The following is a 24,129-nucleotide window of genomic DNA, read 5'->3' on the forward strand; positions in this document are numbered from 1 at the left end:
TTTCAAACAATGCCTTTCACCACGTGCGGGAGTGAACTGCACCTTCTCTCCACAAACGTCATCAGCGTGTGAGTGATGACGCCTTCATTCTCTGGCTTCGCTCACGCCCGTCGTGTGCATCTCCAGAGCCTCCCGATCCACTCAGCACGGACGCTGCTGCTCGCTGTGGACGTGGAGGAAGAGGGCTCCTGCGGCAGCAGGGAAGCCGCTGCCTGAGACGCCCACAGCCCGCGTCTTGTCCCAGCCCCACTTCCAGGGCAGCTTCCTGCCCATGCGCACCCTGGGGGCAGCAGCTGGTGCTCCCCCGCCTGGGCCCTGCCACCCCGGGGGAGACCTGGGGGAGCTGAGGCTCCGGGCTCAAGCACGACCCAGCCCTGGCTGTCACAGGTGGGTGGGGAGTGAAGGGGAGGATGGAAAATCTCGCTAAACCTCTCCCCCCCTTCTCTCTCTCTCTCCTCTCTCCTCTCTCCTCTCTCCTCTCTTCTCTCTTCTCTCTCTCTCCTCCCACCAGGTGAGGAAACCCAGAACAGTCCCCCGCCCTCTCTCTCTCTCTCTGTCCAGGTGTGCACACTGGGAGAATCCCCTCCCTGACGCTGGCTCCAGCCTGCAGACCTGGGAGAAATCAGAGCCTTCTGGCGAAGCCTGCCCGTCTGTGCTGTTTGTCGCAGCAGCCACAAATGACTAAGACGCACGGCCACGAGGTCCCCATGCATTTTCCTTGCATCTCAGCCCCCAGCCCATCCTGTGGCCAACCACGTGGAGCCCTTGTCCCTCCATGGTCCCTGGGGTCACAGGGCCCAGGCTACACACACCTGTCCCCACCACAGACAGACCACAGACCAGACATGACGTGGAGATGAGCTGCACTGTCGGCTGGGACAGGAAGTGGGCAGCTGAGTGACCACAGCATGGGATCAGACCCACAGTCACGTAACCCTCTCCATCCTGCACCCAGCAGACATCCTCAGCCCAGCCATGGACAAAGAGGCGGAGCAGGTGCACAGCTCTCCAGGAGGGGCCCGGACCAGGCCTGGCTCCCACTCCACTCAGCCCCTCTGGGCCAGCAGCAGAGGGTGCAGATGGGGAGCTCTGGCCCAGGCGTGGACCCGCAGTGCAGGGCAGCCTGGCCAGGGAGACCTGACCCTCCATGGTGCTCCTCCAGCAGCCCAGACAGGTGGGTCCCCGGGGCTGTGTATCTCTGCACAGGGGCAGTCACAGCCAGGCTGGTCCTGAGGCTCCTGGGGGCAGAGGGAGAACAGGCATCAGCACAGAGGGCAGGGAGAGGGAGACCACGGCCAGGAGCCCAGCCAGCTACAGGCAGGACACAGCCACTGTCTGGGAGATGCTGGGACAGGGGGCTGAGCCTGGCAGAGCCCAACTCAGTCAGGATGAGCTGAGTCCCTGGGAGGCAGTGCCAAGAGCCCTGCAGGCTGATCTAGACGTGGGCTGGTCTGGGACAGAGAGGAGCAGAGGAGGACGTGGGGACCCTGATGGACGCCCACCCCCTGCTGAACTGGGCTGGGCTGGGCTGAGCGGGCTGGGCTGGGTTGCGCTGGATGACCTGCCTTCAGCTGGGCTGAGCAGAGCTTTAGTGGAATGAGCTCTGTTGCACTGAGCTGACTGGGATAAGCTGAGCTGGGGTGTGCTGAGCTGAACTGAACAGCTGAGCTGGGCTGGGGTGGCCTGGGATATTCTGTGAGCTGTACTGTCCTTGGCTGTGCTGGACTAAGTTGGACAAAACTGGCCTGAGTTGAGCTGATCTGGTCTGGGATGGGCTGAATTTGAATGGACTGGTCTGAGCTGGGCTTAACTGGGCTGGGCCTGGTTGGGCTGAGCTAGACTAATCTGCACTGAGCTAGATTGAGCTGGGTTGAGCTGGGCTAGTCTGAGCTGGGCAGGGCTGAGCTGGGCTGAGCTGGACTAAACTGGGCTGAGCTGGTTTGGACTAAGCTGGACTGGACTGGGCTGAGTTGAGCTGAGCTGAGCTGGTCTGGCCTGACCTGGGATGGGCTGGTCTGATCTGATCTAAGCTGGTCTGAGCTGGGCTGAGCTGGGCTGGGCTGGGTAGGGCTCGGTAGGGCTGAGTAGGACTAAGTTTGACTCTGACCTAGACTGAACTGCGTTGAGCTGGGATATGTTGACCTGGGCTGGGCTGAGCTGGATTAAGCTGGACTAAGCTGTGCTGTGCTGGGCTGGGCTGGGCTGGGCTAGACTGGTCTGACAGAGGTGGACGAGCAAGGCTGGGCTGACCTGGGCTGAGCCAGACAGGGCAGGGCTGGGCGGGCTGAGGTGAACAGTCTTGAGGCCTCTGGGAAGTGCAAAGCCCCTGTCTGAGGCTAAGCTGGTCCCACGTTGACAGGTTTCTGGATGGAGAAAGGTCAAGCGAGAGCCCACGGTGCAGCCAGGCAGGGCCTGTGCTCCTAGGGCGGAGCCTGTGGCTCTGGGCGCTGTCGGTCACCTCTGTCCTGCAGGACTCAGAGATGTCCTGGGCAGGAGGCGGCCGTGTGGTCAGAGCTCCAGGAACAAGCGCTCCTTGGCATTGGGAGCCCTGGTGGCCATGAGGACTGTGGACTGCTGCTCATGGGGGTGGGGGGGCCAGTGTGGGGACTGTGGGACCGGTGCGAGGGTCTGGGACCCTGACAAGGGCAGTGCAAGCTGGGCACAGAGCTGGGCCCCACCTCTGCCTCCCCTCGGCCTTCACCAGGCCCAGCCTGCTTCACTGCTCCAGCCAGCCTGGTCCCTCCTCCCTTCATCCCCCCACCCCGTGCACCCTGCCCAGGGGACCTGAGGCAGGGGAGCCTGGGGCCCTCGACGTCTCAGTGCCAGCCAAGCTTGAGCAGCTCAGCCCTGAGGAGCCTGGGAGACACAGGGCAGCAGGAGCCAGCTGGACACATCCGGCCCCGGTCCTGGCCCAGCTGCTGTGTGACCCTGGGCTGGTCTCCTCCCCTCTCTGGGCCAGGTTCTGGCTGTGACAAGGCAGGCGGGGTCCTGCGCTCTGGCTCTCTGGGGTTGCAGCCAGGTGCCTGCAGTGGACTCACAGTGTGTTTCATGTTGCAGAGACCGCGACCACCCCCAGCCTCTACCCTCTGAGTCTCCCCCTGCTTGTGTCAAATGGGATTTCACAGACGGGGGTCGTCGGCTGCCTGATCCGGGGCTTCTTCCCTCTGGGCCCTCTGAGTGTGAGCTGGAATGTCAGCGGGGAGAACGTGAGCATCTATAACTTCCCGCCTGCCCAGTCTGGCACTTCAGGCCCGTACACCACAAGCAGTCTGCTGACCCTGCCACCTGACCAGTGTCCTGCAGATGGCAGTGCGGCCTGCCACGTGGAGCACAATTACGACGAGGGCCAGGACCTGCCCGTGCCCTGTCCAGGTCAGAGGGCGGGCAGCGGGGGGGGGGGCAGGAGGCTGCAGACTGGGCTGCTGGGCTGGACCCGGGGACTGCAGAAAGACAGCCTGAGGCCAGGGCTGGGCGAGGGCCACTGACACGTAACAACTCTGTTTCTTCAGATCCGTGTGAAGGTTGCCCCTGCCACTGCCCCTCCTGCGAGGAGCCCAGCCTGTCCCTGCAGCGGCCAGACCTCGGGGACCTGCTCCTGAACTCAAACGCCAGCCTCACCTGCACCCTGAGAGGCCTGAAGGACCCCAAAGACGCCGTCTTCACCTGGGAGCCCACAAACGGGAACGAACCCGTCCAGCAGAGCGCCCAGCGTGACCCCTGCGGCTGCTACAGTGTGTCCAGCGTGCTGTCCGGCTGTGCGGAGCCCTGGAGTGCGGGGACAGAGTTCACCTGCACAGTCACCCACCCTGAGATAGAGGGCGGCTCCCTGACAGCCACCATCAGCAAAGACACAGGTGGGCCTGACCCCACCCCCAGGCAATGGGCTGCTCTCCTCTCCCCTGGTCTGACTCCTCCCTCCCCTCCTGGGCTCCGAGGCTCCCTCCCCGGCAAACAGAGGGAAACTGAGGCCGGCGTGCGGGACACTGGGGCTCAGTCCTCCCCTGCCGCCCTGACCCCGCTCTCCACCTTCCAGGCGTCATCACCCCACCCCAGGTACACCTGCTGCCGCCACCGACCGAGGAACTGGCCCTCAACGCGCTGGTGACGCTGACCTGCCTGGTGCGGGGCTTCAGCCCCAAGGACGTGCTGGTGTCCTGGACACACAATGACACCCCGGTGGTCCCCAAAGACAGCTACCTGGTGTGGAAGCCCCTGCCCGAGCCTGGCCAGCAACCCACCACCTACGCCGTCACCAGCCTGCTGCGTGTGTCGGCCGAGGACTGGAACCAGGGGGACAGCTTCTCCTGCGTGGTGGGCCATGAGGGCCTGGCCGAGCACTTCACCCAGAAGACCATCGACCGCCTGGCGGGTAAACCCACCCACGTCAACGTGTCTGTGGTCGTGGCAGACGTGGAAGGCGTGTGCTACTGAGCCCCTGGCCGTGCCCTGAATAAACTCCGTGCTCGCCCCCAGCAGCCCTGCGGGTTCATTGTGCCTGTCTGTCTCCTCGGGGGCTGCAGCCACAGGGCGGGGATGGGAGCGCCCCTGGTCCTAGGATCTGTGGCCTCGGCCACCTGGAGGGGACATCATGCATGGTGCTCGTGAGTGTGCATGTGAGTGTGAGTGTAAGCAAAGGTGCCTGTGGGAGTGAGCGTGTCTGGGAGTGAGCGTGTCTGGGAGTGAGCTTGTCTGGGAGTGAGTGTGTCTGGAGTGAGCGTGTCTGGGAGTGAGCATGTCAGGGAGTGAGCGTGTCTGGAGTGAGCGTGTCTGGGAGTGAGCGTGTCAGGGAGTGAGCGTGTCTGGAGTGAGCATGTCTGGAGTGAGCGTGTCAGGGAGTGAGCGTGTCTGGAGTGAGCGTGTCTGGGAGTGAGCGTGTCTGGGAGTGAGCATGTCTGGAGTGAGCATGTCTGGAGTGAGCGTGTCTGGGAGTGAGCATGTCTGAGTGAGTGTGTCTGGGAGTGAGTGTGTCTGGAGTGAGCGTGTCTGGGAGGCAGCAGTGAGAGGTGAGGCTGAGCCGGGGTGGATTCTGAGGCAGTGCAGGCACAGCTCAGGTCGGGGCCCAGAGCCGTGGACACCACCAGGAGGTCCTGGGCGGCTGGGATGCAGCCATTGCCCTGGTGCAGAGGACGAGGGAGGGAGGGGGAGGAACAGGGGCTGGGTGCAGGGACCCCGGGAAGAGGGTGCCCAGCAGACCCCCGCCCGACAGAGGTCAGCCCCAGGCGGACACCGCCCAGCAGTGCAGGACAGCACTGACACACACAGGGCACACAGCAGGCTCCACCCCGCACCACGCTCTCTGGGGCCTGCACACGGCACACGTGCTCACAGGGCACACACGCTCACACACGTCCCCCTCAGCTGCAGGAGAGCTCACAGCCCAGACCCAGCTCCAGGAAGGCAGGGCGTCCCCGCCCAAGGCCCAGAGGGTTTCCCCAGGCCCAGCCCTGCTGCCCAGGGCCCTGCTGGCCCTCTCTGGCCTCCCAGAATGTCCAGCTACGCACAGCTCAGAGACCAGTCCACAGCACCCTAGGCAGGCCCTGCTCCCTGCTGGGGCACCAGACTCAACCCTCCAATCCCCTCCTGAGCCCGAGTCTGAGCCAAACACAAGCAGGGAGGGGCAGGCCAGAGACCACCCACACAGGCCCCTCCTCAGGCCTCGGGCTTCTGATTCGCACCCCAGGATCTCCTGCACAGTCCCAGACCAGTGTAGGAAACCCGGGCACCAGGACTCCCACGGGTACGGGGCCCCTGCTCCTGCCTCAGATGCCCTTGAGGCCTCCCAGAACTCGGCTTTGGCGGCCTCCCTTGTCAGCGGCCAGGTGAAGTGGAGCTCCACACACAGACACTTCTCTCCCCAGAGGGTCCCAGCCCAAAGAGCTCAGGGTAAAAACAGGCCAGGTGGGGAAATGGTACCCACACAAGTCCCCAGCCACCTCATGGGGGCCAGGAACTGAGCCAAAGGAGCAGCTTCCTAAGAAAGAGGGAAAGTGGAAGAATTAATAGATGGAGAGCAGACAGATAAGCCAATGACCCCATGACATAGTGGACCAGGGATGGATGGACAGGTGGCTGGTTATGCATTGATAACGGATACGTAAGCGGGTAGATGGAGGGAAGTGTGGATTGATGAATGGATCGATACATAGATGAATGAACGGATGCATGGAAGGATGGATTATGGGAGAGCTAGATGTATGCATGGATAGAAGGACAGGAAAATGGAGGGAAGGATGAGTACATGATTGATGTAACAGAATATGACAAACTGGCTCAACTCCAATTAAACTGAGAGACCCATGACCAGGGCCTGAGGACATCTGGTCCGCTGTGCTGCTCTCGTCATCAGACCCCATAGGAGACCCCACTGCACCCCCAGCCCCTGAGGAGGCGTGGGAGGGAAGGGCTTGGCCCAGGCCCCACCCACACAGTCCAGGTCCTGGCAGGCCTTCTGTGTCTTGCAGGTTGTCAGGAGCCCCTGCCCTGTGTGGCTCTGGATCTGACACAGGACAGCCTGGAGGAGGAGGCCCCCGGCGACAGCCTGTGGCCCACCACCGTCACCCTCCTCACTCTCTTCCTGCTGAGCCTGTTCTACAGCACAGCTCTCACCATGACCAGCATCCGGGGCCCACCTGGCAGCAAAGAGGGACCTCAGTACTGAGGCACAGGTGTGGGGATGCCCTGAGAAGGGGGGAACCGGCCAAGGAGAGGTGACTGCTCCTGCCATAGAGGGGCACACGGGTCCCTGCAGGAACTGGGACATGGGTGCCCTGGGGTCAGGGTGGGGGCGTCCCCGGGTGCAGGAGCTGAGGATTCCACCAAGGCTCCCGGGAGCCAGGCCCGGGCTGGGACAGGGGAGAGCGGTGAGGACACCGCCCACCCTCAGCTGCCCCTGTCTCTGCAGGAGGGAAGCGTGCAAGAGCCCCAGGGAAGCCAGCTCTGCATGCCAGAGCCCAGCCCTCCATGAAGCAGCTGAGCCCCCATCCACCTGCCAGGTGCACTCAACCCTTCCCAGACGAATGTTCTCGCTCTGCTCGACGATGGCTCAGGGAGTCACGGTGGCTGCAGACTGGGAGACGCCTGCCACTCCACCACAGGGACTTCAGCATGGACTGGACGCAGTGCCCCAGACACGGCCTGACCATGCAGGAGGCTCAAGTCCAAGACCAGTGCCTCACCTGGGAGGGCTCAGGAGGACGCCTCCCTGGAGTGACCATGGAACTGGTCCTAGGCACTGGACCCTGGTCCTGAAAACTGGGCCCTTGTCCTGATCACTGGGCCCTAGTCCTTATCTCTGAGCCCTGGTCCTATTATCTGATTCCTGATCTTGATGACTGAATGTGGATCGGATATTGGGCCCTGGTCATGACGACTGAGCCCTGGTCCTGCGCACTGAGCCCTGGTCCTGATTACTGGGCCTTGGACCTGAGCAATGGATCCTTGTCCAAAGCACTCTGCCCTGTGCCTGCTCACTGAATCCTGGTCCTTATCTTTGATTCCTGGTCTTCCACACTGAGCCCTGGTCCTGGTTACTGAGCCTTGGTCCTCATCACTAATCCCTGGTCCTGAGGACTGATCCCTGACCCTGAGCACTGAGCCCTGGTCCTTACCACTGAGCTCTTGTCCTCTTAACTGAGCACTGATTCAGTTCACTGGGCCCTAGTCCTGGTCACTGATCCATGGTCCTGCTCACTGGGCCCTTGTCCAGATCTCTGAGCCCTGGTCCTGAGCCTGGGGCCTGGTCCTGAGCCTGGGGCCTGGCCCCATCGCGCACACCAGGACTCCTCTGGATCTGCACCCTCTGAGGCGCTGACTCCTTCGCACACATCCTGAGCCCCGAGTGTTGACCGTTCTAGGACGTGGCCTGCAGGAAGGCCGCAGCCCTTAGGGAGTCCCCGGCGGGCACCACTGCAGGGAGCAGTAACGGCCGCGCTCCTCACTCCTCACTCCGTCCTCTCAGGCCCTGAGGGGTTGTAGGGGTGGAGAGGGGACAAGCCCAGGCCCGGGCTGCGTGAGGTGGACTCAGTGCCTGCGGGCCCCGGGTCAGGGGTGCAGCGCAGGTGGACCAGGGGGACGGGCGGTCGTGTTGTTTTCCCCTGTGTTTCTCTCTCTCGGCTTCCTGTGCCCGGGCACCTGCTGAAACCCCTAAAATAGCCCTGGGCCGGCTGAGTCATCCCAGGCACAGCCCAGGTGTCCCCGCTGAGCCCCTGCTCTCAGGCCCTCCACGGAGGCCTGGCCAGATTGCCCCGAGGCCTGGGCAAGGACGGACAGCACCGTGGGGGCCGTGGGGCCCTCGCACCTCAGGCCAGGGTCTCACGGACGCCACCACCAGCCCCAGCCAGGCCTCAGGAAGGCCAAGAGCTCAGGTTAGCCGGGATCAGCCTGGCTTCTGCCAGGGTCAGCCTAGGCCCCGCTGCCATCCACCAGGTCAGGCCGTCTCAGCCAGGCCGTGTCCCTGGGGCACTGACCCACAGCACAGCAGACCCACGGGGACCCGGGCTAGCACTGCCACCGCACCCCAGCACCCCCTGCCCGTGTCAGGGCACAGTGAAGGGCACAGCCTGGCCCAGCCCCAGCCTCTGCGACCTCTGGGAGGGAATCAGCACACAGGATCTCGTTCTCTCTCTGCAAATCTGCCTTCAGATAAATAAATCTTTAAGGAGAAAAACCAAAGCTGTGCTCACTTCACCCCTGCTGAGCGAGCCCGACACACACACCCCCCCCCCCCAGGCCCCGCAGCCAAAGCCCTGCTCTGCTCAGAGCACCAGCTCAAGGCTCGTGGAAGGGTCTCACCGGGACAACATTGTGGGCTGCAGGTCAGGGGTCCGGGGACCCCATGGGCTCCAGAGCTGCAACCAGCAGGGGAAGGGCAGCAGCACAGACCCCTCCCCCCGAAACTACACCGCTTTGATGGAAGAGTGACCTTGAACAGAGGCCACTAATCAACGCCGATCTAGAAAAATCTCTCTGTCCACCCCCGTCAGACTCACTCCCCACTCCCTCCCACCTCCATGCACAGGCAGTGCTGAGACCCCCAGGACAGGGGCCCAGTGACAGCAATGGCCCCAGGGACACAACAAGGGACAGCCCTGCCTCAGGGTCCCACCTGGCAGCCAGGGACTGAGGCCTGCCCGGGTCCACCACGAGGACATGGGGCCGATGGAGGCCAGCAGGACCCGCCTCCAGCCCCACCTTCTGCCTCAGGCCCTTCCCCCACCAGGGCTGCAGGAGGCCAGCCCACTGCTTCCCAGGGAGGCTATTGCTGAGGGCTCCTCGCGCCCATGGACCCCGCCCTCCACACACAGGAATGAGCTCAGGACGCCCACTGCGGCTGACGACCCAGCGACACCCTCACAGCCCGACCCCTTGTTCCCACAGGACGCCCACGGAGCACAGAGGCCGTCCGGGCTGACCGCTGCCCGCCCCATCCCCACTCCGGGGTTCTGGGATCCATAGGAGGGGTCTCGGGCACAGGTGTCCAGGAACCCGGCCTGCGAGGAGCTAGCACGGAGCCCCCCACAGGGAGACAACAGGCTCAATGGGACCTCAAATGCTGCTGCCAGAGTCCAAGAGCTGGGGTTTTAACTCGGGGGAAACGGAAGGAAAGAGGCAGTACGAGGAAAGAGAAGAAATGTGCAGGGGCATGGAGTCTGGCCTGGCTGGAGCAGCTCCAAGGCCTGCCCACCTGGGCTTCTGCTGGCCTCGCCTGACCTGGGCCACCAGCTCCGCCACGGAAACCACGGGGCTGCAATGGCTCCCGGGTCACCCGCGCTTCCTGAGGCTGTCCGGTCCCTCTCCTGCTGCACCAGCATCAGTCCTGACCCACAGGAGAGCTCGGAGAGCTGTCCCAGCAAGCGAGCCGGGGACACAGCCACCATGGTGTAAGATCTCCGAGTGTGTAGTCCACGTCTCCGGGGTCGCGGCCCCGACAGACCCCGAGCAGATGACACTTCCTTTGTTCTCCACTGGGCTGCTTCGGTCCCAGAGCACAAGGCCACCGGACGAGGCCCGGAGACCAGTGTCCAGCCTCGGGCTGCGGCCGCCCCAGATCACTCCCGCCCTCCGTCCTGGGTCTTGGCACAGCCCAGGCTGGGGGCAGGTGTGCGGCACAGCAGGTGAAGCTGCCTCGGGACACCCGCAGCCCACATGGGAGCACCTGGGTCATGGCCTGGCTCCGCCTCCGATTCCAGCTTCCCACTACCTGCACCTGGGAGGCAGCAGTGACGACTCCAGTCCTGGGCCCTGCCACCCACAAGCCAGGCCCAGGTCCTGGCTTCAGCCTGCCCAGTCCCGGCTCTTGTGGGCCTCAGGGAGCCAACAGCAGGTGGAAGATCTTCCTCTCTCTCCTCCTCCCTCTCTGCCGCCCTCCCCTGAGGACAGACGAGAACAAACAAGGCCAGTAGCTTGTGGGAGAGCCCCTGTCGCCCCCAGGGCCGGCGCGTGTGCTCCCGTGGCAGTGCTGGCCGCCGAGGAGCTGTTCCCTGTGGGGGACGGCCCAACTCTGCCACTCGGCAAACCCTGATCCCACCGGGCGGTGTCGGGGGTCACCAGGGTGGAGCCCACAGTGGGATCCCTGCCTTGAGGAGAAGCACCCAGAGGGACCTGGCACCTCTCCCTGCCCAGGGGACGACACCTGCAGTGATCTCCCTCTGTCCAGATGAGGACACCCAGGGTGTGCTCTCTCTCCCTCTCTCTCTCTCTCTCTCTCTCTCCCTCTCTCTCTCTCTCCCTCTCCCTCTCCCTCTCTCTCTCTCCCTCTCTCTCCCTCTCTCTCTCTCTCCTTCTCCCTCTCTCTCTCTCTCTCCCTCTCTCTCTCTCTCTCTCTCCCTCTCTCCCTCTCTCTCTCCCTCTCTCTCTCCCTCTCTCCACCCCCTCGCCAAGGTGTGCACACTGGGAGAAGAACACGCCCTACGCTGGCCCCAGCCTGCAGAACTGGGAGAAATCAGTGCCTTCTTTGAAGCCTGCCCGTCTGCGCCGTGTTTGCTGCAGCAGTCAGCAATGTCTGAGACGCACGCCATGCTGAGAGTGCAGGGCATCACAACACCTGCCGCGGTCCCTGTGGCCAGGCCACTCCCTGCCCTGCTAACCTGGCCCTGCAGCTCCCGGGCTCCGGGCCTGCCTCTGGGTAGGCCCCAGGACTCAGCCCAGCCAACCCAGACCTGTGGAGCTGGGCAGGTGTGTGCAGCCCCTGTTGCCTCACCTGCCACTCCCAGCTCCCCTCCCGACTGGGTGCTCCCTGGGTGAGGACATGCAGGTATCTGAGTGTGGCTACGGAACCCTAAGGAGAGAAGACCCGGGCCAGCAACACTGATGGGACAGTAACGAAGACAGAGCAGCCTGGAGAGAGATGGGTGGGGGACTGGGGTGGATGCAGGGAGCCCGGGCCAGGAACGGCATCGCCCTCTGCCTGCCATGGGCCAGAGACCCCGAGTGGGAGAAGCAGAGCTGGAGCTGCAGGGGTTTCAGTGAGGGCCCAGCTATCTGTGGGGCTGACAGGTGCAGGGGTGCCTGGCCCACGGCACAATGGCTGTCCCCACCCTGCACCAACCCTGTGACCCAATGGCAGCCCTGTCCCCTGTGCCCTACCCTCCCGTGAACGGGGCTTTCTCTCGGCCTGGGCTAGCACTCCCTGCTCTCTGTCCCCATCCCTGTCCCAGTGTCTCTGAGCTTCTGTGTCCATTTGGGCCTCAGCCCCCAGCCCCGTCCTGTGGCTGGCCACATGGAGCCCTCATCTCTCATGGTCCCTGGGTCACAGAGCACAGACCACATACACCTGTCCCCACCACAGACAGACCACAGATCAGACATGACGTGGTGGCAAGCTATACTGTCTGCTGGGACAGGAAGTGGGCAGCTGAGTGACCCCAACCTGAGGCCAGACCCACAGTCACGCAACCCTCTCCAGCCTGCAGTCAGCAGCCAGCCCCAGCCCAGCCATGGGCAAAGACCCAGAGCAGGTGCACAACTTTCCAAGAGGGGCCGGACCAGGCCTGGCTCCCACTCCACTCAGCCCCTCTGGCCAGCTTCAGAGGGTGCAGATGGGGAGCTCTGGCCCAGGTGTGGACCCGCAGTGCAGGGCAGCCTGGCCAGGGAGACCTGACCCTCCATGGTGCTCCTCCAGCAGCCCAGACAGGTGGGTCCCCGGGGCTCTGCATCTCCGCACAGGGGCAGTCGCAGCCAGGCTGGTCCTGAGGCTCCTGGGGGCAGAGGGAGAACAGGCATCAGCACAGAGGGCAGGGAGAGGGAGACCACGGCCAGGAGCCCAGCCGGCCACAGGCAGGACACAGCCACTGGCCGGGAGATGCTGGGTTTGCGGGTGCTGAGTCTGGCAGAGCCCAACTCAGTCAGGGTGAGCTGAGTCCCTGGGAGGCAGTGCCAAGAGCCCTGCCGGCTGATCTAGACGTGGCTGAGCTGGGAAAGGAGGACGAGGGAATCTGATGGACACCCACCTCCTGCTGAACTGGGCTCAACTGAGCTAGACTTAGCTGGGCTGGGCTGGGCTGGGCTCAGCTGGGCTGAGCTGAGCCCTGCAGGCTGGACTGAAAGGCCTGGGCTGGGTTGCCCTGGACTAATCTGATCTTAGCTGGGCTGTGAAGAGCTGAGCTGGAGTAAGTTCTGCTGATCTGAGTTTAACTGAGCTGAGCTGACCTGGTATGGGCTGAGAGCTGACCTGGGCTGGGTGAGCAGTGCAGGGCTGAACTGAGCTGGGCTGAGCTGAGCTGGGCTGGGCTGAGCTGAGCTGGGCTGAGCTGAACTGGGCTGGGCTGAGCTGGGCTGGGCTGAGCTGGGCTGGGCTGGGCTGAGCTGGGCTGAGCTGGGCTGAGCTGGGCTGAGCTGGGCTGAGCTGAGCAGGGCTGGGCTGAACTGAGCTGGGCTGGGCTGGGCTGAGCTGGGCTGAGCTGAGCTGGGCTGGGCTGAGCTGGGCTGAGCTGAGCTGGGCTGACCTGGGCTGAGATGAGCTGGGCTGGGCTGAACTGAGCTGGGCTGAGCTGGATTGAGCTGATCTGGGCTGGGCTGGGCTGAGCTGGGCTGGGCTGCACTGAGCTGGGCTGGGCTGGGCTGAACTGGGCTGGGCTGGGCTGAGCAGGAGTGAGGTGACCTAACTGGGCTGGGCTGGGCTGAGCTGGCTAAGGTGACCTGTGCTGGATGGAGCTTGGATAGACTGAGCTAGGTGGAGCTAGGCTAAGCTGGGCTGAGTTGAACTGAGCCAGACTGAACTGGGCTGGCTGATCTACCTGGGCTTGGCTGGGCTGGGCTGGGCAGAATGAGCCTGGCTGGGCTGAGCTGGCGGAGCTGGGATGAGCTGGGCTGTGTTGAACGGATCCGGTCTGCTGAGCTGAGCGTGGGTGGACGAAGCTGGGCTGAGTTGAGCTGAGCTGAGCTGAGCAGGGCTGAGCCGGACAGCGAGGGCTGGGCGGGCTGAGCTGAGCTGAGCAGTCTCTGAGGCCTCTGGGGGAGTGCAAAGCCTGTGTCTGGGGCTAAGCTGGTTCCCAGGTGTGGGGTTCCAGGCATGAAAACCATTGAAGACCTGAGCCCTAGTGCAGTAGGGGGCGCCTGTGCTCCTAGGGCGGAGCCTGTGGCTCTGGGCGCTGTCGGTCACCTCTGTCCTGCAGGACTCAGAGATGTCCTGGGCAGGAGGCGGCCGTGTGGTCAGAGCTCCAGGAACAAGCGCTCCTTGGCATTGGAGCCCTGGTGCCCATGAGGACTGTGGACTGCTGCTCATGGGGGTGGGGGGGCCAGTGTGGGGATGTGGGGCCCGGGCGAGGGTCTGGGACCCTGACAAGGGCAGTGCAAGCTGGGCACAGAGCTGGGCCCCACCTCTGCGTCCCCTCGGCCTTCACCAGGCCCAGCCTGCTTCACTGCTCCAGCCAGCCTGGCCCCTCCTCCCTTCATCCCCCCACCCCGTGCACACTGCCCAGGGGACCTGAGGCCAGGGAGCCTGGGGCCCTCAACGTCTCAGTGCCAGCCAAGCTTGAGCAGCTCAGCCCCGAGGAGCCTGGGAGACACAGGGCAGCAGTAACCAACTTGACAGTTCTGGCCCCAGTCCTGGCCCAGATGCTGTGTGACCCTGGGCTGGTCTCTTCCCCACTCTGGCCTTGTTTTGGCTGTGATGAGGCAGGCGGGGTCCTGTGCTCCCACGGCGGTCTGGGGTTGCAGCCTCGTGATTTCGACAGTCTCACAGCGTGTCCTGTGTTGCAGTGCCCGCAACCACCCCCAGCCTCTTCCCACTGAACTTCTTCCCACCTGTGTCAAACGGGAATTCAAAGACTGTGGTCGTCGGCTGCCTGATCCGGGGCTTCTTCCCGCTGGGCCCTCTGAGTGTGAACTGGACCGTCAGCGAGGAGAACGTGAGCACCTTCACCTTCCCGCCTTTCCAGTCTGCCACTTCCAGCCTGTACACCACGTGCAGCCAGCTGAGCCTGCCAGCCACGCAGTGTCTTGGAGGTGACAGTGTGACCTGCCAAGTGGAGCACAACTACGACGAGGGCCAGGATCTGGAAGTGCCCTGTCTAGGTCAGAGGGCAGGCTGGGCGGGGGGTGGGGGAGGCTGCAGAGTGGGCTGCCTAGCCACGCCACAACGACTGAGGCAGATGGGCAGCCTGGGCCAGGGATGAGCGAGCTGCACACTGACGGATGTGGCCCTCTGTGTTTCCGCATGTTCAGACTGCCACTGCCCCTGCCCCCCCACCTCCTGCGGGGAGCCCAGCCTGTCCCTGCAGCGGCCAGACCTCGGGGACCTGCTCCTGGACTCAGAAGCCAACCTCACCTGCACCCTGAGAGGCCTGTTGAACCCCGAGGGCGCCGTCTTCACCTGGGAGCCCACAGACGGGAACAAACCCGTCCAGCAGAGTGCCCAGCGAGACCTCAGCGGCTGCTACAGTGTGTCCAGCGTGCTGCCCGGCTGTGCGGAGCCCTGGAGTGCGGGGACAGAGTTCACCTGCACAGTCACCCACCCTGAGATAGAGGGCGGCTCCCTGACAGCCACCATCAGCAGAGGTGCGCCTGACCCCACCCCCGGCAATGGGCTCCTCTCCTCATCCCCGGGTATAACTTCTCCCTCCACTCCTGGGCTCTGAGGCTCCCTCCCTGGAAAACAGAGGGAAACTGAGGCCGGCGTGCGAGACAGTAGAGCTCGGTCCACCCCTGCCGCCCTGACCCCACTCTCCCCCTTCCAGGCAGCCTCACCCCGCCCCAGGTACACCTGCTGCCGCCGCCGACCGAGGAGCTGGCCCTCAACGAACAGGTGACACTGACCTGCCTGGTGCAGGGCTTCAGCCCCAAGGACGTGCTGGTGTCCTGGTCACACAATGGCACCCCGGTGGTCCCCAAAGACAGCTACCTGGTGTGGGAGCCCCTGCCCGAGCCCGGCCAGGAACCCACCACCTACGCCGTCACCAGCCTGCTGCGCGTGTTGGCCGAGGACTGGAACCAGGGGGACAGCTACTCCTGCGTGGTGGGCCATGAGGGCCTGGCCAAGCACTTCACCGAGAAGACCATCAACCGCCTGGCGGGTAAACCCACCCACGTCAACGTGTCTGTGGTCGTGGCAGACGTGGAAGGCGTGTGCTACTGAGCCCCTGGCCGTGCCCTGAATAAACTCCGTGCTCGCCCCCAGCAGCCCTGCGGGTTCATTATGCCTGTCTGTCTCCTCGGGGGCTGCAGCCACAGGGCGGGGAGGGGGAGTAACCCCAGACCTAGGAGCTGGGCCTCGGCCACCTGGAGGGGACATCATGCATGTTGCCCGTGAGTGTGCATGGGAGCGTGAGTGTGAGCAAAGGTGCCTGTGGGAGTGAGGGTGTCTGTGAGTGAGTGTGCCTGGGAGTGAGCGTGTCTGGGAGTGAGCGTGCCTGGGAGTGAGTGTGTCTGTGAGTGAGTGTGCCTGGGAGTGAGCGTGTCTGGGAGTGAGTGTGTCTGGGAGTGAGCGTGCCTGGGAGTGAGCATGTCTGGGAGTGTGTCTGGGAGTGAGCGTGTCTGGGAGTGAGTGTGTCTGGGAGTGAGCGTGCCTGGGAGTGAGAGTGTCTGGGAGTGTGTCTGGGAGTGAGCGTGCCTGGGAGTGAGCGTGTCTGGGAGTGTGTCTGGGAGTGAGCGTGTCTGGGAGTGAGCGTGTCTGGGAGTGAGCATGTCTGGGAGTGAGCGTGTCTGGGAGGGAGGTGTGTCTGGGAGTGAGCGTGTCTGGAGTGAGCGTGTCTGGGACTGAGCGTGTCTGGAGTGAGCGTGTCTGGAGGCAGCAGTGAGAGGTGAGGCTGAGCCGGGGTGGATTCTGAGGCAGTGCAGGCACAGCTCAGGTCGGGGCCCAGAGCCGTGGACACCACCAGGAGGTCCTGGGCGGCTGGGATGCAGCCATTGCCCTGGTGCAGAGGATGAGGGAGGGAGGGGGAGGAACAGGGGCTGGGTGCAGGGACCCCGGGAAGAGGGGACCCGACAGGAGGCCCCCCAGACCATAGAGCTCAGCCGCAGACAGAAAACACCCAGCAGTGCAGGACAGCACTGACACACACAGGGCACACAGCAGGCTCCACCCCACACCACGCTCTCTGGGGCCTGCACACGGCACACGTGCTCACAGGGCACACACGCTCACACACGTCCCCCTCAGCTGCAGGAGAGCTCACAGCCCAGACCCAGCTCCAGGAAGGCAGGGCGTCCCCGCCCAAGGCCCAGAGGGTTTCCCCAGGCCCAGCCCTGCTGCCCAGGCCCCTGCTGGCCCTCTCTGGGCCTCCCTGATGTCCAGCCTTGCACAGCTCAGGGACCAGTCCACAGCCACCCTAGGCAGGCCCTGCTCCCTGCTGGGGCACCAGACTCAACCCTCCAATCCCCTCCCGAGCCCAAGTCTGAACCAAACCACATGTGGAGTGGGGCAGGACAGAGACCACGCACTCAGAACCCTCCTCAGGCCTCGGGCTTCTGATTCACACCCCAGGAGCTTCAGAACAGTCCCAGACCAATGTAGGAACCCCGGGCACCAGGACTTCACAAGGCACAGGACCCCTGATCTCGCTTTAGTTTCCCTTGGGGCCTCCCAGGGCTCTGGCTCTGGCCGCCTCCCTTATCAGGGCCCAGGTGAAGAGGAGCCTCACACAGAACCATGTCTCTCAACAGAGGGTCACATCCAAAGAGCTAAAGGAGGAGGAACACACAAGTACCCCAGCCACCCCATGGGTCCAAGGAACTGAGCCAAAGGAGCAGCTTCCTAAGAAAGAGTTAAAGGGGGAGAATTAATAGATGGAGAGCAGACAGTTAAGCCATTGACCCCATGACATAGTGGACCATGGATAGGTGGATGGATGGATGGATGGACAGGTAGAGGGATGGATCAGGTGATGGACAGGTAGACAGATAGACGATGGAAGGATAATTGGACAGTGGCTGGTTACAGTGATGGACGGATAGGTAGGCAGACAGATGGATGGATATTTAGTTGGATGCAGAGGTGGGTGTGTGGGAGGGTAGATGCACGGAAGGATGGATTGACGAATGGATTGACAGACAGATGAGTGAGTGGATGCCTGGATGGAAGGATAGGAAGATAGGAAAATGCAGGGAGGGGTATGTATGTGATTGGATGGAAGAATGACAGCTTGATAGATGTGTGAAAAGATAGATGGATAGAAATGTAATGTATTGAAATAGATGATTGATGTACCACAAATGACAAACTGGTTTGACCCCAATTTAACACAGATATCAATACCTAGGACCCTGGGGTCCTCTGGTCCACCGTGCTGTTTGGCCTTCTATTTGTCATCACTCAGCCACATTCCCTGGGGAAGAACAGAGGCTCTGCTCACACCATGGTCACTGGTCATGCCCTGGGCACAATGAACCTCAGGCTCAGACCCTTGAGGGTGTGCCTGGTCCTCTCTGGACCCAGGTCCTGGCCAAGGCCAGCCCAAGAGCAGGGCTTAGGCAGGAGACACTGAGTATGTGGCTCAGCCCAGGCCAGCAGGGCTCCGGCCACACCTTCCCTGGACCAGCAAGGAGACTGCCCAGCCTCCTGTCCTGCCGGCTGGGCTAAGACACTTGCAAGGGGACAACGCCCATGGGCCCTGCTCTCATCCTCAGACCCCATAGAGACCACACCACTGCACCCCCGGCCCATGAGGAGGCGTGCGAGGGAAGGGCTTGGGCCAGGCCCCACCCACACAGTCCAGGTCCTGGCAGGCCTTCTGTGTCTTGCAGGTTGTCAGGAGCCCCTGCCCTGTGTGGCTCTGGATCTGACACAGGACAGCCTGGAGGAGGAGGCCCCCGGTGACAGCCTGTGGCCCACCACCGTCACCCTCCTCACTCTCTTCCTGCTGAGCCTGTTCTACAGCACAGCTCTGACCGTGACCAGCATCCGGGGCCCACCTGGCAGCAAAGAGGGACCCCAGTACTGAGGCACAGGTGTGGGGATGCCCTGAGAAGGGGGGAACCGGCCAAGGAGAGGTGACTGCTCCTGCCATAGAGGGGCACACGGGTCCCTGCAGGAACTGGGACATGGGTGCCCTGGGGTCAGGGTGGGGGCGTCCCCGGGTGCAAGAGCTGAGGATTCCACCAAGGCTCCCGGGAGCCAGGCCCGGGCTGGGACAGGGGAGAGCGGTGAGGACACCGCCCACCCTCAGCTGCCCCTGTCTCTGCAGGAGGGAAGCGTGCAAGAGCCCCTGGGAAGCCAGCTCTGCATGCCAGAGCCCAGCCCTCCATGAAGCAGCTGAGCCCCCATCCACCTGCCAGGTGCACTCAACCCTTCCCAGACGAATGTTCTCGCTCTGCTCGACGATGGCTCAGGGAGTCACGGTGGCTGCAGACTGGGAGACGCCTGCCACTCCACCACAGGGACTTCAGCAGGGACTGGACGCGGTGCCCCAGACACGGCCTGACCCTGCAGGAGGCTCAAGTCCAAGACCAGTGTTTCCCTGGGAGGGCTCAGGGGGATACCACCCTGGAAGTCGCCTTGGAATGTGTCAGGGGCACTGGGCCCTGGTCCTGGTCATTCATCCCTCGTTCTGCACACGGAGCCCTGATGCTGATCACGGAGCCTGGTTATGCTCACTGGGTCCTGGTTCTGGTCACTCAGCCCTGGTCCTGGGCCCTGCACCTGTCCTGACCCTGTCACTGGTTACAGCTCCCCGCCCCTGAGTTCTGGACCCGGCGTTTGCCCACTGCTCCCTGGGGCTACTGCTGAGCCCTGCTTCAGGTACTGAGTTGGGTCCTGAACACAGGCGGTGGCCCTGGTCAATAACCCAAGCTCCAGGTCACTGCCCCTCTAACTGGTCAGCGAGCGGAGGTCAGGTTATTCAGTCCTGGTCCCGAGCTCGGGGCCGCCCCTGAGCACTGATTCCTGCTCGTAAACACTGGCCATACAATCCGTCCTCCTCCTGCTGTCTGCCTGCTCCCCGAGTCCGCCAGAGCCTGTGGCTGCGCACCTGGGAGCCTCTGGTGCTCCAGACCCAGGCCTCGCCAGTGCTGCCACCACGTCCAAGAGGAGCTGTGCTGCTTCCAGCTCAGGGCAGCCTCTGCCACGGAGCCGTGGCCCCACATGGGACACGAAGTGCCGCAGGCTCCCAAAGCTGCTCCTTCATCGGGAGCTGCCCTCCAGTAAGATTCCAGCTCTGGGGCCAGCACTCTGGCGCAGCAGATTAACACCCTGGACTGATGCACGGGAATCCTATATGGGCGCCAGTTCAAGACCCGGCTGCTCCACTTCCAATCCAGCTCCCTGCTATGGCCTGGGAAAGCAGTGGACTATAGCCCACGGCCTTGGGCCCCTGCACTCGTGTGGGAGACCCGGAAGAAGCTCCTGGCTCCTAGCTTCGGATTGACACAGCTCCTGCCATTGAGGCCAATTGGGAGTGAACCATTGATTGGAAGATCTCTCTCTCTCTCTCTCTCTCTCTCTCCCTCTGCCTCTCCATCTCTCTCTGTGTAACTCTGACTTGCAAATAAATAAATAAATGTTAAAAAAAATTCCAGCTCTGCCTGGGCTGGAGGGGTGGGCCTGAGTGGACACCCGTGGCAGCCTTGCCATCAAGCTGGCCTCCATGGAAACGCACATGAACTCACCGTGAGACCCCACCTCGCAATATCAAGGTGGCCCTGTCCAAAAGAGCAAAGGTAAGCGTTAGGGAGGAGGAGGAGCCAAGGGACTCCTTGCACGTGGCTGGCAGGAGTGTCAATCAGACTGACGGGTACAGAGCAGATGGTTGTCTCGCAAACAACTGGTCCGGTTCCCAGGTCCTTACCCAAAGGAAACGACCCAGGACTCAACGTAGGTGTGCACGGACAGAAGACTGGACAAAGAAAATGTGCTTCCTGTGCACCACAAACTACCATCACTACACACACCATGAACTACCACACACACGTACACCATGAAATACAGCCCACATGTACCACAAAAAACCATACACATGTGTACCATGAAATACCACACACACGGTACACCATCAAATACCACACACACATACAACATGAAATACCGCTGACATGTACCATGTAATACCACACACACATACACCACAAAATACAGCCCACCTGTACACCACAAAATACCACACACATGTGTACCATGAAATACCACACACAGGTATACCAAGAAATACAGCCCACATGTACACCATGAAATACCACACACACATAAACCATGTAATACCACACACAGGTACACCATGAAATACCACACACACATGTACACCGTGAAATACAACCCACAAGTACACCATGAAATACGACACATACATACACCGTGAAATACAGCCCTTATATCCCAAGAAATACCACACACAAATACACCATGAATACAGCCCACATGTACACAATGATATTCCACACAAACGTACACAATGAAATACAGCCCACAAGTACACCATGAAGTGCCAAACACACACCATGAAATACAGCCCACACATACCAAGATATACCACACACACATACACCACAAAATACAGCCACATATACCATAAAATAACACACACACATACTCTGCAAAATACCCGCACACACACCGTTAAATACAAACCACATGTATGCTGTATAATACTACACATGTACACACAATGAAATACAGCCCACAAGTGAAGGTGAAGAACTGTGAACATGGACACTGGAATATCACCTGCCCTGCACTCTGGGGTTGCCGCCATCTGGTTTCTACAGTCTCACAGCGCGTCCTGTGTTGAGATCCCACGAAAAGCCCCACCTTATTCCCCCTGAGCCTCCCCTGTCCTCTGTCGGGAGAGACCGTGGTCGTCGGCTGCCTGACCCAGGGCTTCCCCCTGGCCCTCTGAGCGTGAGCTGGGAGCAGCACCCAAAGCAGCCTGGCACCCTCTCTCTATCCACGCGAGGTGCACTGACTGTTCTCTCTCTTTCTGTCTCTCTCTGTCTCTCTGTCTCTCTCTCTGTCTTTCTGTCTCTCTCTCTCTCTCTCCCTCCACATGGGGCATCCAGATTGATCTCTCTGGCTCGCCCTCTCTCTCTCTCTCTCTGTCCAGGCGTGCACACTGGGAGAATCCCCTCCCTGACGCTGGCTCCAGCCTGCAGACCTGGGAGAAATCAGTGCCTTCTGGAGAAGCCTGCCCATCTGTGCCTTTTGTTGCAGCAGCCACAAATGACTAAGACGCACGGCCACGAGGTCCCCATGCACTTTCCCTGTACCTCAGCCCCCAGCCCATCCTGTGGCCAACCACGTGGAGGGAGCCCTCGTCCTTCCATGGTCCCTGGGGTCACAAGACACAGGCCACACACACCTGTCCCCACCACAGACAGACCACAGACCAGACATGACGTGGAGATGAGCTGCACTGTCGGCTGGGACAGGAAGTGGTGAGTGACCCCAACGTGGGGCCAGACCCACAGTCACGCAACCCTCCCCAGTCTGCACTCAGCAGCCAGCCCCAGCCCAGCCATGGACAAAGACCCAGAGCAGGTGCACAGCTCTCCAGGAGGGGCCCGGACTAGGCCTGGCTCCCACTCCACTCGGCCCCTCTGGGCCAGCAGCAGAGGGTGCAGATGGGGAGCTCTGGCCCAGGCGTGGACCCGCAGTGCAGGGCAGCCTGGCCAGGGAGACCTGACCCTCCATGGTGCTCCTCCAGCAGCCCAGACAGCTGGGTCCACGGGACTCTGCCCCTGTGCACAGGGGCAGTTGCCGCCAGGCTGGTCCTGAGGCTCCTGGGGGCAGAGGGAGAACAGGCATCAGCACAGAATGCAGGGAGAGGGAGACCACGGCCAGGAGCCCAGCCGGCCACAGGCAGGACACAGCCACTGTCTGGGAGAGGCTGGGCTCGGGGGGCTGAGCCCGGCAGAGCCCAACTCAGTCAGGGTGAGACGAGTCCCAGGGACGTAGTGCCAAGAGCCCTGCCGGCTGATCTAGACGTGGGCTGTGCTGGGACAGAGAGGAGCAGAGGAGGACGTGGGGAACCTGATGGACGCCCACCCCCTGCTGAACTGGGCTGGGCTGAACTGAGCTGAGTCCTGCACAGCTCGATTGCAATCAATGGGCTGAGCATGACTGAGCTGGGCTGAACTGGGCTGGGCTGAACTCTGCTGGGAGGGGCTTGCTTGGGATGAACTGGACTGGGTGAACTAACTGGGCTGGGCTCGACTGCGCTGGGCTGGGCTGGGCTGGGCACTGACAAGTCCACCTTCTCTGCTTCAGAGGACCCCTGCACAAACTGCCCCGCCATCAGCCGTAGCCGCTTCACCGCCCACTGCCAGCCCGGCCTGTCCCTGCAGCGGCCAGACCTCGGGGACCTGCTCCTGGACTCGAAGGCCAGCCTCACCTGCACCCTGAGCGGCCTGTTGAACCCCGAGGACGCCGTCTTCACCTGGGAGCCCACAAACGGGAACAAACCCGTCCAGCAGAGCGCCCAGCGTGACCCCTGCGGCTGCTACAGTGTGTCCAGCGTGCTGCCCGGCTGTGCGGAGCCCTAGAGTGCGGGGACAGAGTTCACCTGCACAGTCACCCACCCTGAGATAGAGGGCGGCTCCCTGACAGCCACCATCAGCAGAGGTGGGCCTGACCCCACCCCTGGGCAATGGGCTGCTCTCCTCATCCCGGCCTGACTCTTCCCCCCCCCTCCTGGGCTCTGAGGCTCATTTCCCAGCTCACAGAGGGAAACTGAGGCCAGCAAGGAGCACAGAAGGGCTCAGTCCTCCCCTGCCGCCCTGACCTCACTCTCCCCCTTCCAGGCATCGTCACCCCGCCCCAGGTCCACCTACTGCCACCGCCGACAGAGGAGCTGGCCCTGAACGAGCTGGTGACACTGACCTGCCTGGTGCGGGGCTTCAGCCCCAAGGACATGCTGGTGTCCTGGAGACACCAGGGCCAGGAGATTTCCCAGGACAGATACCTGGTGTGGAAGCCCCTGCCCGAGCCCGGCCAGGAACCCACCACCTACGCCGTCACCAGCCTGCTGCGCGTGTTGGCCGAGGACTGGAACCAGGGGGACAGCTTCTCCTGCGTGGTGGGCCATGAGGGGCTGGCCGAGCACTTCACCCAGAAGACCATCGACCGCCTGGCGGGTAAACCCACCCACGTCAACGTGTCTGTGGTCGTGGCAGACGTGGAAGGCGTGTGCTACTGAGCCCCTGGCCGTGCCCTGAATAAACTCCGTGCTCGCCCCCAGCAGCCCTGCGGGTTCATTGTGCCTGTCTGTCTCCTCGGGGCTGCAGCCACTGGGCGGGAGGGGGAGTGGCCCCGGACCTAGGAGCTGGGGCCTTGGGTACCTGGAGGGGACATCATGCATGGTGCCCGTGAGTGGGCATGTGAGCGTGAGTGTGAGCACAGGTCCCTTGGGAGTGATGTGCCTGGAGTGAGGGTGTCTGGGAGTGAGCGTGTCTGGGAGTGAACGTGCCTGGGAGTGAGTGTGTCTGGAAGTGAGCGTGTCTGGAGTGAGTGTGTCTGGAGTGAGCGTGTCAGGGAGTGAGCGTGTCTGGAGTGAGCGTGTCTGGGAGGGAGGTGTGTCTGGGAGTGAGCGTGTCAGGGAGTGAGCGTGTCTGGGAGTGAGTGTGTCTGGGAGTGAGCGTGTCTGGAGTGAGCGTGTCTGGAGGGAGTGTGTCTGGAGTGAGCGTGTCTGGAGTGAGCGTGTCTGGAGGCAGCAGTGAGAGGTGAGGCTGAGCCGGGGTGGATTCTGAGGCAGTGCAGGCACAGCTCAGGTC

The 24,129-nt window shown here is 62.6% G+C and overlaps 1 pseudogene and 2 gene segments (V, D, J or C); all 3 read left to right on the forward strand.

The window, feature by feature from the left end:
* Window positions 1–975: 975 nt before the first annotated feature.
* Window positions 976–4,431, forward strand: LOC133751719 (Ig alpha chain C region-like). The segment is given in 4 exon segments: window positions 976–996; window positions 3,126–3,372; window positions 3,510–3,854; window positions 4,034–4,431. Coding segments are annotated over 4 exon segments (1,011 nt in total).
* A 157-nt stretch (window positions 4,432–4,588) lies between these two features.
* On the forward strand, window positions 4,589–15,571 carry LOC133751721 (Ig alpha chain C region-like). The segment is given in 6 exon segments: window positions 4,589–4,601; window positions 6,462–6,651; window positions 8,215–8,363; window positions 14,197–14,511; window positions 14,662–14,994; window positions 15,174–15,571. Coding segments are annotated over 6 exon segments (1,398 nt in total).
* Window positions 15,572–15,728: 157 nt separating this feature from the next.
* LOC133751722 (Ig alpha chain C region-like) lies at window positions 15,729–23,596 on the forward strand (annotated as a pseudogene).
* The last annotated feature ends 533 nt before the right edge of the window (window positions 23,597–24,129 follow it).

Source organism: Lepus europaeus, chromosome 22 (genome assembly GCF_033115175.1).
Source record: "Lepus europaeus isolate LE1 chromosome 22, mLepTim1.pri, whole genome shotgun sequence".
NCBI classification, from domain to species: domain Eukaryota; kingdom Metazoa; phylum Chordata; class Mammalia; order Lagomorpha; family Leporidae; genus Lepus; species Lepus europaeus.